Source organism: Hyla sarda, chromosome 2 (assembly GCF_029499605.1).
Source record: "Hyla sarda isolate aHylSar1 chromosome 2, aHylSar1.hap1, whole genome shotgun sequence".
In the NCBI taxonomy this organism is placed as follows: Eukaryota; Metazoa; Chordata; class Amphibia; order Anura; family Hylidae; genus Hyla; species Hyla sarda.
Genome location: NC_079190.1, coordinates 303139680 through 303157999, shown reverse-complemented (window position 1 = coordinate 303157999; position 18320 = coordinate 303139680). Strand labels below are relative to the sequence as shown.

At 41.0% G+C, this 18320-nt stretch overlaps 1 protein-coding gene across 2 annotated transcripts in view; it reads right to left on the bottom strand.

Moving 5' to 3' along the window:
• CACNA1S (calcium voltage-gated channel subunit alpha1 S) overlaps positions 1-18320 on the bottom strand; it is a 727186-nt gene that overhangs the window by 576613 nt on the left and 132253 nt on the right. For both annotated transcript variants that reach the window (XM_056557608.1, XM_056557607.1), the window contains one exon: positions 1615-1814. In XM_056557608.1, coding sequence (XP_056413583.1) covers positions 1615-1814 — 200 coding nt within the window. The remainder of the gene's footprint in view (positions 1-1614; positions 1815-18320) is intronic.

Here is an 18320-nt window from a genome sequence, read left to right as displayed (position 1 = left end):
TTTACACCTAAAAATCTGTATTATGGCTTATTTTTTGCGCCACCAATTCTACTTTACAGTGACATTAGTCATTTTACCGAAAAATCCACGGCGAAACAGAAAACAAATTCATTGTGCGACAAACTTGAAGAAAAAATGCCATTTTGTAAATTTTGGGGGCTTCCGTTTCTATGCAGTACATTTTTCGGTAAAAGTGAAACCTTATCTTTATTCTGTAGGTCCATACAGTTAAAATGATACCCCACTTGTATAGGCTTGATTGTGCATTATTTCAGAAAAAAATCATAAATACATGCAGGAAAATGTCTACGTTTAAAATTGTCATTTTATGAGCCCTATAACCTTTTTATTTTTCTGCGTTCAGGGGGCTATGAGGGCTCATTTTTTGCGCCGTTATCTGAAGTTTTTAGCGGTACTATTTTTGTTCTGATCAGACTTTTTGATCACTTTTTATTCACTTTTTTGTGGTATAAAAAGTGATCAAAAATGTGCTATTTTGGACTTTGGAATTTTTTTGCGCGTACACCATTTAACGTGCGGTGTAAAAAGCGGTATATTTTTTTAATTCGGACATTTCCGCACACATATGTGTATTTTCATTTTTATTTACAATGTTTTATTTTGTTACTAGGAAATGCCGGGTGATTCAAACTTCTAATTCAGAAGGGAATACCTGAAAGGGTTAACTTCTTTTTTTTTACACTTTTTTTTGCAAGCTGATAGAGACCTATCAACTTGCATTGGCTGATTTCATTCACAGACTGCTGCCTTGCCATTGCATGGCAACAATCAGTGAAATCGGTGATTGATTGCTCCAGCCTGTAACTCAGGCTGGGAGTAATCAATCGGAGCCCGGACACCACAAGAGAAGGTAAGAGATCTTCTTCACTCCGGGTAGCTAATCAGGGCCTCGCGATTTTATCCCTGAGCAGCCGGGAAGCATTTAGTTTCACTTTCGATGCGGCACTCAGCTTTGAGCGCCGCATCGGAAGGGTTAATAGCGCGTGGCCGAACGATCACGGACGTGCGCTATTAGCCGCCGGGACCCCGCGTTATAGACAGGGACCGGACTTAGGACGTACTCGCGGGGTGTCCGACCGGTGGGACCCCCCACGATCTCCTATCCCGTGCAGGGGGCGTGCCTGCCGCTGCATGACGTTGCGTGCCTCCCCGGCTCCCCCATAGACTTGTATGGGGACGGGGGAGGAGACGGGGCGTCACCGTCGACCTCTAGGTCGACGCTACGCGCCCTTACGCTCACTATGAGCGCTAATGGCGGCACCCCGTCAGGGAGATCTCGGGGGGTCCCAGCGGTCGGACCCCCCCGCGATCAAACACTTATCCCCTATCTTGTAGATAGGGGATAAGTGTATATTGCGCTGCAGTTGTCCTTTAATAGAAGTCATTTACAAATCTGTTTAACTTTCTGGCATCAGTTAAGTAAAAAAAAAATTTTATGTTTTTGATTCACTTCTGTTTCTGACTAAAATTCAGACCAAATACATATCAAAATACAATATGTGAGCTTAACATAACAGTGTTTTATCGTGTTCACCATTATATTACACAACCTTATAAAAAGAGTTTTCAGCAATAGAATCATGCAATACTTACCCAATAAAGTACTTCTGTCCACCCCTCCATAGTTATACACTGGTATACAGTCAGCATAGCAAAACCAAAGTTGTCAAAATGAGTAATACCATTGTTCGGACCTGGCCACCACCCCCTGCATTCTGTTCCATTGATTGTGCACTGACGACCTTGACCTGTAGTACTACAAGGAGCAGGCTTTTCTATGGTGGCTAAAATATCTATAAACAGAAACAGAATTATTTGCATTAATTTCATCAAGTTCTATTTAAACTTCAGTATAAGATACATGAGTTTCATTTCAAAATCATAATACACATGTTGCTGTCTGCAGCAGAATTTCGGCAGTGGATTCTCCGCTGTTGAAAATCCTCTGCAGACCCTATTGACTTCAAAGGTTTGTCCAAATAAAGGAGGTTCTTAGAATAATTACCCATATATTTATCTTCCTGCATAATGCCTTAATATTTTATTGCATGGGCTCTTTTATCATATATACCCTTATACACGTACCCGTGAGTTGGTCTGAATGTTTTTATTTTTTACTTATTTCTTTCATGATTCATTTTATCTACTTTCTGCTTCAATTCCTGCTTCCTTTTCATTATAGCCTTTATCAACATTTTTTTGTACAATATTTTCTTTATTTATATTATACTCTTCATCTCAACTAGCTATACGTCTAGCTCTAATGAACTGACTCCAGGGTAGATCTTTAAATACAATAGGGTGAGGATGACTTGTTCTTTTTAACATAATAGAAGTGCTAATCGATTTTGTGTAAAGCATGGTGGTTAATGTAAATGTGATTGAAATTCCAACAATTTCTCATCATCTTTCTATATTATGAACACATCGTCCATGTAGCGAAGCCACCTAAACGATGTGTCCATAAGACCCAAATAAAAAAGAAATACTGTTCAAAAAATGACAAAGGCATTACCCAAACTTGCCTTTATGCCTTTTTAAGGTAATAATCAGCATTACATTTTAAATAATTTTTTCAGTTGGGCATTTTTTGACAACTAATCTCAGATACATGTAATTCCTTTATCATGTAGAATATCTGTGTATAAACTCAAGACATCCAGAGTACATAGATATTATACATATTTATTGGGAGTACACTCTAAATGTAATAGAGAATCTTAAAACATCTTTAGTATCTGGTAAGTAATACAGTTCTAGTCTTTTACAAAAATGTCTCCCTTGTGTCATCATGACATCTATAAGGGAGTGCATAAAATCCTGTCAACAACAGGGGAGCTCCAAAATATAAATTTGAAACATAAAAAATAAGAGTTCAACAACAAAACAAACACTTAAATTGAATATTTATGTGCCAGAAAGAGTGCTGTTGGATCATTGTATTAAATACAATGATCCCAAATGGATTAAATGAGCAACTTAGTTTCTCCCCTTTTCTGTAGTTTTAGGAACATTGAGTTTTGAATTCCCACATTTTTATTTTTACAAAGAATAAAAGGAACCGTACATCATGGTACAACGAGCAGATAAGATAACACATTCGTACAATAAGTAGAAGCCAGCGGTGCTGAAGATTGAAATCTGGTATCAACAAAAAGACCAAAGTGAGCAGAAACATTAAATGCTCAATATATAAATAAAACTAAACACAATGGAGAGCGATTCCCCATTCAATAGCTACGTGATGTAACAATGCAAGAGGGCTAATATAAGTGTATAAATGGCATAATGGGAGATCAACAGAAGAAGAGAGAAGTAGAAGAGCGTAGAAGAGAGAAAGAAGAAGAGCAGAGGAACAAAAGAGGGAAAGAGAGAATAGAAAGGGGAGAGGAGAGGGAGGAAGAGGGGTAAAGGAAACAGAAGGGTGAAGAGAACAGAGTAAAGGCCAAGGAGAAAGACAGACAAAATACACAAGAGAACAAACGGGGGAGCAATATAACAGACAAGCACACGTAAGACAGACATATGGGGGGGGGGGGGTCCGACGGGGTGGAAGGAAGGAAGGGGGTCCTAGCGGGAAAGAGTACGGGGGGGGGGGGGACCAGTCTAAGGGTCAGGTAGATCTCCAGGGGCGAGCAAACCTAGGAAACCAGGGGAAGACTGAAATATCAACCAATCAAACCATGTCTTGGTGTATCGTTCGTGCTCCGCAAGGAACATTGAGTTTCAGTGGAATTAGACACTCATCATATTAACCCCTTCCCGCAGAATGTCATATATAAACGCCGGGTTGTGCAGTGCGTTCGCGCATCCCGACGTTTATAAATGACATTCAGTTAACCCGGCGATGCGCAGCATCGCACGGGTTAACCAGCAGAAGTCCCGCTGTTTCCAGCAGGGGACAACTTCTGCTTCACCCACATGGACCATCCATTGATGGTCCTGGTCAGCGATCACTGTGATTGGTCCCTGTGGACCAATCACAGTGACCTGGGGTGAAAGTTCAGATCCCCCGCACTGCCCGACCCTGGAAGTCGGGCAGAATGGGGGACGATGGCTGCGAGGGCTCGCGGGGACCTGCGGCATAGGTGGGGGAACACGCGGGGACCGGCGGCCTTACCCGACCCAGCGGCGGGACCGAGGAGCAGCGCGGGACCGGCCACGTGGACGAGCAGCGATGGGACCGGCAGGTAAGTATATGGTCCTCAGAGGCAGCAGTGAAGATCTTCACTGCTGCCTCTAGGAGTCTGAAAACTACAACTCCCAGCATGCCTAGACAGCCTTTGGCTGTCTGGGCATGCTGGGAGTTGTAGTTTTGCAACATCTGGAGGGCCCCAGTTTGGAGACCATTGTATAATGGTCTCCAATCTGTGCTCTTCCAGCTGTTGCAAAACTACAACTCCCAGCATGCACTGACTGTCCAGGCATGCTGGGAGTTTTAGTTCAGCAACATCTGGCCCTTCAGATGTTGCCGAACTACAACTCCCAGGATGCCCTTCAGCTGTCTGGGCATGCTGGGAGTTGTAGTTTTGCAACAACTGGAGACACACTGGTTGGGAAACATTGTCTGTTTCTAACTCAGTGTTTCCTTACCTGTGTGCCTCCAGCTGGTGCAAAATTATAACTCCCAGCATGCACTAACAGACCATGCTTGCTGGGAGTTGTAGTTTTGCAACATCTGGAGGGCCCCAGTTTGGAGACCATTGTATAATGGTCTCCAATCTGTGCTCTTCCAGCTGTTGCAAAACTACAACTCCCAGTATGCACTGACTGTCCAGGCATGCTGGGAGTTTTAGTTCAGCAACATCTGGCCCTTCAGATGTTGCCGAACTACAACTCCCAGCATGCCCTTCAGCTGTCTGGGCATGCTGGGAGTTGTAGTTTTGCAACAACTGGAGACACACTGGTTGGGAAACATTGTCTGTTTCTAACTCAGTGTTTCCTAACCAGTGTGCCTCCAGCTGTTGCAAAATTATAACTCCCAGTATGCACTAACAGACCATGCATGCTGAGAGTTGTGGTTTTGCAACAGCTGGTGCACCCCCCCCCCCCCCCTTGAATGTACAGGGTACATTCACATGGGCGAGGGTTTTACAGTGGGTTTCTCGCTGCAAGTTTGAGATGCAGCAAATTTTGCGCTGGGAAACTCGCTGTAATCCCCTGCCTATGTGACTGTACCCTAAAAACACTACACTACACTAACACAAAATAAAATAAAAAGTTAAAAACACTACATATACACATACCCCTACAAAGCCCCCCTCCCCCAATAAGAACGTCCGGTACACCACTGTTTCCAAAGCAGAGCCTCCAACTGTTGAAAAACAACAACTCCCAGTATTGCCGGACAGCCATTGACTGTCCACGCATGCTGGGAGTTTTGCAACAGCTGGAGGCACCCTGTTTAGAAATCACTGGCGTAGAATACCCCTATGTCCACCCCTATGCAAATCCCTAATTTAGGCCTCAAATGCGCATGGCGCTCTCACTTTGGAGCCCTGTCGACTTTCAGGGCAACAGTTTAGGGTCACATATGGGGTATCGCCGTACTCGGGAGAAATTGCGTTACAAGGTTTGGGGGGCTTTTTCTTCTTTAACCCTTCATGAAAAGGAAATGTTGGAGTCTACACCAGAATGTTAGTGTAAATTTTTTTTATTTTTTACACTAACATGCTGATGTTGCCCTATACTTTACATTTTCACAAGAGGTAAAAGGGAAAAAAGCCCCCCAAAATTTGTAACGCAATTTCTCCCGACTACGGAGATACCCCATATGTGGGCGCAAAGTGCTCTGGGGGCGCACAACAAGGCCCAGAAGGGAGAGTGCTTCATGTACATTTGAGGTGATTTGCGCAGGGGTGGCTGATTGTTACAGCGGTTTTGACAAACGCAAAAAAAAAAAAAACCCCACATGTGACCCCATTTCGGAAACGACACCCCTCACGGAATGTGATGAGGGGTGCAGTGAGAATTTACCCCCCACAGGTGTCTGACGGATCTTTGGAACAGTGGTCCGTGAAAATGAAAACTTGTACAGCCCACTGTTCCAAAGATCTGTCAGACACCAGTGGGGGGCAAATGCTCACTGTACCCCTTGTTACGTTCCTCAAGGGGTCTAGTTTCCAAAATAGTATGCCATGTGTTTTTTTTTGCTGTTCTGGCACCTTAGGGGCTTCCTAAATGCGACATGCCCCCCGAGCAAAATTTGCTCTCAAAAAGCCAAAATATGACTCCTTCTCTTCTGAGCATTGTAGTTCCCCCATAGTGCACTTCAGGTCAACTTATGGGGTACCTCCATACTCAGAAGAGATGGGGTTACAAATTTTGGGGGGTATTTTCTGCTATTAACCCTTGCAAAAATGTGAAATTTGGGGGGAAACACATTTTAGTGGAAATTTTTTTTTTCACATATGCAAAAGTCGTGAAACATCTGTGGGGTATTAAGGCTCACTTTATTCCTTATTACGTTCCTCAAGGGGTCTAGTTTCCAAAATGGTATGCCATGTGTTTTTTTTTTGCTGTTCTGGCACCATAGGGGCTTCCTAAATGCGACATGCCCCCCGAGCAGAATTTGCTCTCAAAAAGCCAAATATGACTCCTTCTCTTCTGAGCATTGTAGTTCGCCCGTAGTGTACTTCAGGTCAACTTATGGGGTACGTCCATACTCAGAAGAGAAGAGGTTACAAATATTGGGGGGTATTTCCTGCTAATAACCCTTGGGAAAATGTGAAATTTGGGGGGAAACGCACATTTTAGTGAAAAAAAAAATTTTTTTTTTACATATGCAAAAGTTGCGAAACACCTGTGGGGTATTAAGGCTCACTTTATTCCTTGTTACGTTCCTCAAGGGGTCTAGTTTCCAGAATGGTATGGCATGTGAGGGTTTTTTGCTGTTCTGGCACCATAGGGGCTTCTTAAATGCAACATGCCCCCCAAAAACCATTTCAGAAAAACGTACTCTCCAAAATCTCCTTGTCGCTCTTTCCCTTCTGAGCCCTTTACTGTGCCCGCCGAACACTTTACATAGACATATGAGGTATGTGCTTACTCAAGAGAAATTGGGCTAAAAAAATAAAAGTATACATTTTCTCCTTTTACCCCTTGTAAAAATTCAAAAATTGGGTCTACAAGAACATGCAAGTGTAAAAAATGAAGATTGTGAATTTTCTCCTTCACTTTGCTTCTATTCCTGTGAAACACCTAAAGGGTTAAAATGATGACTGAATGTCATTTTGAATACTTTGGGGGGTGCAGTTTTCATAATGGGGTCTTTTGTGGGGTATTTCTAATATGAAGACCCTTCAAATCCACTTCAAACCTGAACTGGTCCCTGAAAAATAGTGAGTTGGAAAATTTTGTGAAAAATTGGAAAATTGCTGCTGAACTTTGAAGCCCTCTGGTGTCTTCCAAAAGTAAAAACTCGTCACTTTTATGATGCAAACATAAAGTAGACATATTGTATATGTGAATAAAATTTTTTTATTTGTAATATACATTTTCCTTACAAGCAGAGAGCTTCAAAGTTAGAAAAAAGCTAAATTTTCTAATTTTTCATCTAATTTTATTATTTTTCACAAGGAAAGGATGCAAGTTACTACAAAAATTAATATTAATATGTTAAAGTAGAATATGTCACGAAAAAACAATCTCGGAATCAGAATGATAACTAAAAGCATTCCAGAGTTATTAATGTTTAAAGTGACAGTGGTCAGAATTGCAAAAAACGCTCTGGTCCTTAAGGTCAAAATGGGCTTGGTCCTGAAGGGGTTAATCTGTGATGGAGTTGTGCCAATTATTTGGTACGGTATGTTCTCTCTTTTGGTAGCTTTAATAGGAAATTAATTAGATGTGTCTTCGATTTGTGTTGCGGTAATTTTTGGGGGGTTTCTCTTGTCGTCTTTAGATTGGCTTATAGTTTTAACGGGTGAGATCCCCAGTCTCCTTAGTATTAGGATACTCAGTGCTATTAACCCCGTAAGGACCAGGACCATTTTGGCCTTAAGGACCAGACTCATTTTATTTTTGCATTTTTGTTTTTTCCTCCTCGCATTCTAAAAATGATAACTCTTATATTTCCATCCACAGACCCATATGAGGGCTTGTTTTTTGCGTCACCAATTGTACTTTGCAATGACATCACTTATTTTACCATAAAATGTACGGCGCAACCAAACAAATATTATTTATGTGGGAAAATTGAAAAGAAAACCGCCTTGTAGCAAGTTTTGTTTTCACCCTGTACACTTTCCGGTAAAAATTATATGTTTTCTTTATTCTGTGGGTCAATTCGATTAAAATGATACCCATGATTATATGCTTTTCTATAATTGTTCCGCTTAAAAAAAATCTCAAACCATTTTAACAAAATGAGTATGTTTAAAATTGCTCTATTTTGACCATCTATAACGTTCAAATTTTTCCGTATATGGGGCAATATGAGGGCTCATTTTTTGCACCATGATCTGTAGTTTTTATCAGTATCCCTTTTGCTTAGGTTTAACTTTTTATTAATTTTGTATTAATTTTTTGGGACAAAAATGTGACAAAAAAGCAGAAATTTTGGACTTTAAAAAAAAAAAAAATTACGTTTACGCCGTTCACAATACGGGATAATTAACAATATATTTTAATAGTTCAGACTTTTACTCACGCAGCGATACCAAATATGTGTATTATTAATTTTTTTACGCTTTTTTGGGGGTAAAATGGGAAAAACTGACATTTTACTTTTTTATTGGGGGAGGGGATTTTTCAAATTTTTTTACTTTTCTATTTTACATTTTTTTACTTTTTTTTTTTTTTATACACATTTTATGTCCCCATAGGGGATTATTCATAGCAATCAGTTGATTGCTAATTCCGTTCAGTGCTATGTATAGGACACAGCACTGCTCAGTTTTAATCGGTGATCTTCTGCTCTGGTCTGCTCGATCTCAGACCAGAGCAGAAGACGCCGGGAGACGGCCGGAGCCAGGTGAGGGGACCTCCGGCCGCCATGCTGGATGATCGGATCGCCGCGGCAGCGCTGCGGGCGATCCAATCATCCATTCAAAGTACTGTGATCTGTATTGATCACGGCATCTGAGGGGTTAATGGCGGACATCCGCACGGTCGTGGATGTCCGCCTTTACGGGCGGGTCCCTGGCTGCTGATAGCAGCCGAGACCTGCCGGGCATGACGCGAGCACCGCTCCGGTGCTCGCGATCATGGCGGCGTGTAAATGTACATCATGGTGCGCTAAGTACCACGTCACCATGACGTACATTTACGTCCATGGTCGTTAAGGGGTTAAATTATTCTCCTGAAATTGATGTCCTTTGGGTTCCCCTTCTCCTCTGTGCAGCAAGTCCCTAAACATAAATGAAATAGGTGCCCTATTAGTGTCTAGCCATTAGTCTCCGATTTTTTATTTATGCCATGTGTGGTATACAGTTTTTTAACAGCTTGTTATGTCTTAATGTACGTTTTAGTCTGTTTTTCAGGATTCAAAATCACATAGTTGTAGTTTCAGCAATTTACCTGGATGTATGGTATGGGAATTTTAATGGGAACCTTTTGGTAAAATTGAAATCAGTTAAATCTATAACACATAGGGTAATATATACACCTTGAGGCCTAGAGTTCATTTTGTTACATGTCATCAGATGATATTTAGTTTTTTTTTTCATATTTCGGATCCTATGTATGTACACGTACTGCATTACACATATATATCTTGTTTTTCCTCTAGTGCACTACACGTGATGTGGTAATAGAAATGGAATCACAATTGGGTAATTCACTGTATTATTGCACTATATAACTACAGGGTGGGCCATTTATATGGATACACCTTAATAAAATGGGAATGGTTGGTGATATTAACTCCCTGTTTGTGGCAAATTAGTATATGTGAGGGGGGAAACTTTTCAAGATGGGTGGTGACCATGGCAGCCATTTTGAAGTCGGCCATTTAAATCCAACTTTTGTTTTTTCCAATAAGAAGAGGGTCATGTAACACATCAAACTTATTGGGAATTTCACAAGAAAAACAATGATGTGCTTGGTTTTAACATTAACTTTATTCTTTCATGAGTTATTTACAAGTTTCTGACCACTAATAAAATGTGTTCAATGTGCTGCCCATTGTGTTGGATTGTCAATGCAACCCTCTTCTCCCACTCTTCATACACTGATAGCAACACCGCAGGAGAAATGCTAGCACAGGCTTCCAGTATCCGTAGTTTCAGGTGCTGCACATCTCGTATCTTCATAGCATAGACAATTGCCTTCAGGTGACCACAAAAATAAAAGTCTAAGGGGGTCAGATCAGGTGACCTTGGGGGCCATTCAACTGGCCCACGACGACCAATTCACTTTCGAGGAAACTGTTCATCTAGGAATGCTCGGACCTGGCACGTTCCCTGAGTTTTCCAGCAAGATGGTGCACCACCACATTATGGGTGTCAGGTCCCAAAGTTATCCTTAATTGTTAAAGGCTACTTAAAAATAAAAGAAGCAATCTGATTGGTTGCTGTGGAAAGCTGATCAACTTTTCCTCTCCACAGGGATAAACCTCCCCAAATTGAAGGCATAATGTGAGGAGTAGAGTTGAGCGAGCTGAGTCCAGCAAACCTGGTTTTGATTCTTATTTCAGGGAAACCGCAGCTTGCCTGACGTTCGAACATTACCAGGTCGGCTTGCACAAACCTGGCAATGTAGTCAGCAAAACAGCGATCTGTAATATTGCTGGTTTATTGTAACATCTTTGCTTGGCTGTATCTTTATTCTGTGGGTCGATTTGATTAACTACTTAAGTACTAGGCCCAATATGACCTTAAGGACCAGAGCATTTTTGCACATTTGACCACTGTCACTTTAAGCATTAATAACTCTGGGATGCTTTTACTTATGAATTTGATTAAGAGATAGTTTTTTCATGACATATTCTACTTTAACACAGAGGTAAATACTTGCATAACTTCTTGATGAAAAATTCAAAAATTTCATGAAAAATTCAAAAATGTAGCATTTTTCTAACTTTGAAGCTCTCTGCTTGTAAGGAAAATAGACATACCAAATAAATTATACATTGATTCCCATATACAATATGTCTACTATGTCTATGACATTCAGAAAGTTTGCAAACCCTTTAGGTGTTTCACAGGAATAGAAGTGAAGGAGAAAATTCTAAATCTAAATTTTTTACACTAACATGTTCTTGTAGACCCAATTTTTGAATTTTAACAAGGTGTAAAAGGAGAAAAAGCCCACCAAAATGTGTAACCCAATTTCTCTCGAGAAAGGAAATATCTCATATGTGGATGTCAAGTGCTCTGTGGGTGCTCTAGAGGACTCAGAAGGGAAGGAGTGACAATGGGATTTTGGAGAGCGAATTTTGCTGAAATGGTTTTTGGGGGACATGTCACATTTAGGAAGCCTTCATGGTGCCAGAACAGCTTTAAAAAAATAAAAAAACACATGGCATGCTATTTTGGAAACTACACCCCTCAAGGCACGTAACAAGGGGTATGGTGAGCCTTAACACCCCACAGGTGTTTGACGACTTTTTGTTAAATTCTGATGTGTAAATGAAATTTTTTCACTGAAATGCATTTTTTTCCCCAAATTTACCATTTTTACAAGAGGTAATAGGAGAAAATGCCCCCAAAATTGTTAACCCCATTTCTTCTGAGTATGGAAATACCCCATGTGTGGATGCAAAGTGCTCTGCGGACGAACTACAATGCTCAGAAGAGAGCGAGCGCCATTGGGCTTTTGGAGAGAGAATTTTTTTCGGGGGCCATGTGCGTTTACAAAGCTCCCATGCTACCAGAACAATGTTTTTGGAAACTACACTCCTCACAGAATGTAATAAGGGGTGCAGTGAGCATTTACACCCCACTGGCGTTTGACAGACTTTTGGAACAGTGGGCTGTGCAAATTAAATTTTTTATTTTTTATTTTAATGGACCACTGTCCAAAAAATCTGTCATACACCAGTGGGGTGTAATTGCTAACTGCACCCCTTATTACATTCCGTGAGGGGTGTAGTTTCCAAAATGGGGGTCACATGTGGGGCCACTGTTCTGGCACCATGGGGGCTTTATAAACGCACATGGCCTTCAATTCCAGCCAAATTATCTCTCCAAAAGCCCAATGGCGCTCATTCTCTTCTGAGCATTGAAGTTCGCCCGCAGAGCACTTTAAGTCCACACATGGGGTATTTATTTACTCAGACGAAATGGGGTTACAAATTATAGAGGGCTTTGGGGGTAAATGTGTAGGGCTATATGTATATGTAGTGTTTTACCCTTTATTTTGTGTAGTGTAGTGTTTTTAGGGTACATTCACAAGGGCGGGGGTTTACAGCGAGTTTCACGCTGGGAGTTTGAGCTGCAGAGGGAAATTTGCTGCATCTTAAACTTGCACCCTGTGCATGCTGGGGGTTGTAGTTATGAAACAGCTGGAGGCACACTGGTTACAAAACACTTGGAGTTTGTTACTTAACTCAGTGTTTTGCAAAACTACAACTCCCAGCATGTACGGTCTGTCAGTGCATGCTGGAAGTTGTAATTTACAACAGCTGGAGGCACACTGGTTGCGAAACATTGAGTTAGGTAACAAATTCTGTGTTTCGCAACGAGTGTGCCTTCAGTTGTTGCAAAACTACAACTCTCAGAATGCACTTACAGCCGAAGGGCATGCTGGGACTTGTAGTTATACAACAGCTGGAGGCACACTACTGCAACTCCCAGCATGCCCTTTGGTAGTTTGTGCATGCTGGGGGTTGTAGTTATTTAACAGCTGGAGGCACACTTTTCATAGAAAAAATGTGCCTCCAGCTGTTGCATAACTACAACCCCCAGGATGCACAAACTACTAAATGGCATGCTGGGAGCTGTAGTTGTGCCTTCTGCTGTTGCAAAACAACTCACAGCATGCCCTTTTGTGCATGCTGGGAGTTGTTGCTAAGCAACAGCAGGAGGCCAGCCTTACCTCCTGCTGCGTGATGATCAACCTGCCACCGCTGCTGTCTGCGTTCCTGGGGCACAGATCCCGCGGTCGATCCTGCTAGCACCGGAGCCGTCAGCAGCCAGGGACCCGCCTGTAATGGCAGACATCAGCGATCGCGCTGATGTCTGCCATTAACCCCTCAGATGCCGTGATCAATACTGATCACGGCAGTGCAGAACTTTAAACAGGTGACCGGATCACCCAAGATGACGGCCGGAGGTCCCTCACCTGACTCACCTGCTGTCATCACAGGGTCTTCTGCTCTGGTCTATAATCGAGCAGACAAGAGCAGTAGCTAGCCGATAATGCTGTTCAGTGCTATGCCTATGCATAGCACTGAACAGTATTAGCAATCAACTGATTGCTATAAATAGTCCCCTATGGAGACTATATAAGTGTAATATAAAAGTAGAAAAAAAAATAAGTAAAAAAAAAAAACATGTGAATAAGGCCCTCCCTCAATAAAAATTTAAATCCCCCCTTTTTCCTTTTTACAAAACAAGTGTAAAAAAATTAATAAATGAATGAACATATCTGGTATCGCCGCGTGCATAAATGTCCGATCTATTAAAATATAATGTTAATGATCCAGTATGGTAAATGGCGTAGACGTTAAAAAAAAATTCCGAAATTGCTGCATTTTAGTGATATCACATCCCAGAAAAATTTTATAAAAGAGTGATCAAAAAAGACACATATACGCAAATGTGGGACCAAAAATATTACAGATCATGGCGCAAAAAAATTTGCCCTCATACAGCCTACCTATAACATGCAAAGTTGTTTTAAAAAGTTTAAAGATTATTTTTAATTGGTACAATAATAGTAAAGTATGTTAACATGGTTATCATTTTAATTGTATTGACCCAGACAATAAATAGAACATGTCATTTTTACAGTAAAATGCACTGCGTAAAAACTAAACCATCTAAAAATTGCTAAATTGAGGTTTTCTTCTTAATTTATCCAAAAAATACATTTATTTTTGGTTGCACTGTACATTTTATGGTAAAATAAAAGGTGTCATTAAAAAGTACAATTGGTCACGCAAAAAACAAGCCCTCATTTGGGTCTGTGGATGGAAAAATAAAAAAGTTATGGATTTTAGAGGAGGAAAAAATGAAAACGCAGAAATGAAGATGGTCTTAGACCTTAAGGGGTCAAGGACTCAGGGCGTACCTGTATGTCCTGGTCCCGTTACCGGCGTTTAAAGCATATTCACGAGCGGATAACACTTTAAACCTGGTGGTTCCCGACTTATCAGCAGCCAGGACCCAGGGTTAATGCCGGGCATCACAGATCGGGCCGAAGCCCGGAATTAACCCTTTAGACGCCGCAATCAAAGTTGATTGCGGCATCTAAAATGAAACTGAAAGTATTCCCGCAGCTCAGCGGAGCTGATTGGGACATCGCAATTTTGTCGCGATAATCCCCATCAGTTCCACTGAGCTGCAGGGATACTTTCAGTTTCATTTTAGACGCCACAATCAACTTTGATCGTGGCGTCTAAATGGTTAATTCCGGGCTTCGGCCCGATCGGTGATGCCCGGCATTAACCCTGGGTCCTGGCGGGAGGACAGCGGGGGGGCTGAAGCAGCAGAGCACTGATAACACTGATCAATGCTATGCTATGGCAATCAAAAGATTGCATGGTATAGCCCCCTATGGGGGATAACAAAAACAAAGTAATTTACAGTTTACAATTGATTAATAAAATAATGTAATAAAAAATTATAATAATAAATTATAATAAAAATAAAATAACAAAAAATTAAAATAATCATGTGTGGTAGCGCCGCGTGTGTAAATGTCCAAACTATTAAAATATAAAGGTGAAGAAAGAGATTCGTCCAGCACCAAAGGCTTGCAGGTAAAATCAAAGCTTGCTTTATTAGAATCTTCTGACAAAAGTCACATACAGAGAGAATGTCTGATGCGTTTCGCACCGAGGTGCTTAATCGTAGACTCACATAAGATATAAACCCCACTGATTAAAATACATGTAGAAAGTTCACATGACCCATTAAGTCATTGATCAAAAAACAAGACAGAAAACAAAACACGGAATGGATATGTCATTTGCGTCTTTCAGGGTAGCTATTCGCATCAAGAGAAAACACATATACAAATAAAGGAATGCCTTAACCAGACACCACTGAAGTGGAAGGCATCCCTTTCTATTTCTTCATGTTTTGTTATAGTTTTCCTAATCTTTACGCTACGTTGCTATGGGCTACCACCTGCAAGACGCAATGATCATATCATCCCCCTCTTCACATAGATGACACAAAAGGATAATTCCTGCATAAATGAGGGAGGAAAAGAAATAATTAGAAGCAGATTATGAAACCAAATAAACTATTGCACTAGATCTCGCCAATACAGTCATGCGGACATAATGGGCATGTTATGATTAGATCTAGTCTATTATTCAAACTTTGTGGATATCTTGTTTCAAGGAGGAACATCCAAAATGTTTCTCTATTAAGGTCACCCCCTCTGGGACCCAGATAACACAGAGATACCCACTCCATTATTCCTGGCATCAGCCACATGTTTCCTAAAGCGTGTCTTTAAGGAATTACTTGTGCACCCCATGTATTGTAATTTGCATGCCACACAGGTAGCAACATACACTACTGACTTCGAATTACAATTAATGTAATCCCGTATGGTGTAGTCGTTACCCGTGCGGCACTAAGTCACACTCTTAGTGATATCCATATGGCGCAAGTTATACATCTGGTGTGTCCACACTTCCAGTTACCTGCTTTATCCAACCAACTTCGTTATTGGTCCTTGTTCACACCTTTGTTACTGAAGAAAACACTAGGAGACAGTGTGGATCCTATAAAACAGTGTTTCCCAACTCAGTCCTCAAGGCACACCAACATTACGGGTTTTTTCAGTTACTCCTTTGGAATAGAACAGGGAAAAATTAAAATCCTGGACTGTTGGTGTGCCTTGAGGACTGGGTTGGGAAACACTGCTATAGAAGGACCATTCCTAGAGACAGTGGCTATACCTTCAGACACTATTCCTTTCAATATAGTATTCAATTCTAACAATGGGGTGTATTTCCTTATGGAACCAAAAAAGTTTTTTTCTTTTTATTTGTATTGCAAAAAGTTTTGCTCCCAGGCCACAAATGTACTCCCCCGTGTCTCCTAGAATAAGACATGAGTTCTGTTCTATCTATTGTTTCTGCTCTATTACAAGCTTTAGTTAAATCCTCCTCCAAATAGCCCCTGCTCCTAAATCTATTGATGAGGTCACTAGTTGCTATTTTGAAAAACTCATCACTCGAGCAGTTCCTCTTTAAACGGCACATTTCTCTAAACTAAATATTTTGTAAAACGTGCCTCAGATGGCATGAAGAGGCCAACAGAACTGAATTGGTGGCTGTCTCTTTCCTGAACAGGGCAATCTCAATCTGGGTTCCACTACTATGCAACGTAATATCTAAGAAATTCACTGAAGTCCCACCAAAGCCCAGATTCAGATCATTTGTACTGATGTAATGTATAAATTCTAAAAAACAACTCTCTGACCCCTTCCAAATTAACAACATGTCGTCTATAAATCGACCGGCCCAATGGATCTCTTCAAAGAAGGGATTATAATGGGTGAAAATAAATAATTGTTCCCAATGAAAGATAAAAATGTTAGCAAATGAGGGGGAATACTTAGTACCCATGGATGCTCCCCAGGTCTGAAAAAAAAAATTGCCATCAAACATAAAATAATTGTGATGTAATAAAAACTCAATAGCCACGACAAATTCCTTCAGACTAGGGTAGTAATTACTTAACCTGTCAAGATGTATAGATAGGGCTTCCAAACCTTTAGTCCATGGTTTGGAGGGATAGAGTCCTACCACATCACATGTGACCCATGAAAAATTTTCGCTCCATGTCATATTATTCAAGATGTTAATTACATGTTTGCTATCCTATAGAAAGGTGGGGGTCACTGTGGTGAGGGGCTGCAAATAGTGATCCACCCACTATTTCCACAAGGGACCCTATCCCCGTTTAAAGAGAAACTGCTTGCATGATGAGCAATTCAAAATAGCAACTAGTAACCTAATCAATGTATTTAGGAACAGGGGCTATTCGGAGGAGGTTTTCACTAAAGCTTGTAAATAGAGCAGAAACAATAGACAGAACGAAACTCATGTCTTATTCTAGGAGACGCGGGGGGGGGGGGGGGGTTAAGTACATTTGCGGTCTGGAAACGAAACTGTTAGCAATACAAATAAAAAGGAAAAAACTTTTTGGGTTACCCCATATAGTGGCCAGTTTAATAAAGATCATAAGAAAATACACCCAGTGTTAGAATTGGATCCCATATTGAAAGAGATAGTGTCGGAAGGTTTAGCCACTGTCTCTAGGCATGGTCCTTCTATAGGATCCACACTGTCTCCTAGTGTTTTCTTGAGTAACAAAAGTGTGAACAAGGACCAACAAAGAAGTAGCTTGGATAAAGCAGGAAACACATCAGATGTATAACTTGTGGCCATATGGATTTCACTAAGAGTGTGACTTCGTGCCACACGGGGAACGACTACACCATACGGGATTACATTAATTGTAATTCCAAGTCAGTAGTGTATGTTGCTACCTGTGTGGCATGCAAATTACTATATGTGGGGTGCACCAATAATTCCTTAAAGACACGCTTTAGGAAACGTGGCTGATGCCAGGAATAATGGAGTGGGTATCTCTGTTATCTAGGCATTTTAGAGAAGCCCATGCAGGGGATGTTAAATCCCTTAAGGTGTCTGGCATTGACAAAGTCAAACTGGGTCACAGAGGGGGAAACATTTTGGAAACAAGATATCCACAAGGTTTGAATAATAGACTAGATCTAATCATAACATGCCTGTAATGTCCGCATGACTGTATTGGCGAGATCTAGTGCAATAGTTTATTTGGTTTCATAATCTGGTTCTAATTATTTCTTTTCCTCCCTCATTTATGCAGGAATTATCCTGTTGTGTTATCTATGTGAAGAGGAGGATGATATGATCATTGCGTCTTGCAGGTGGTAGCCCATAGCAATGTAGCGTGAAGGTTAGAAAAAGAATAACAAAACATGAAGAAATACAAAGGGATGCCTTCCACTTCAGAGGTGTCTGGTTAAGGCGTTCCTCCATTTTTTATATGTGATTTCTCTTGATGCGAATAGCTACCCTGGAAGACACAAATGACATATCCATTCCGTGTTTTGTTTTCGGTCTTGTTTTTTGATCAATGACGTAATGGGTCATGTGACCTTTCTACATGTATTTTAATCAGTGT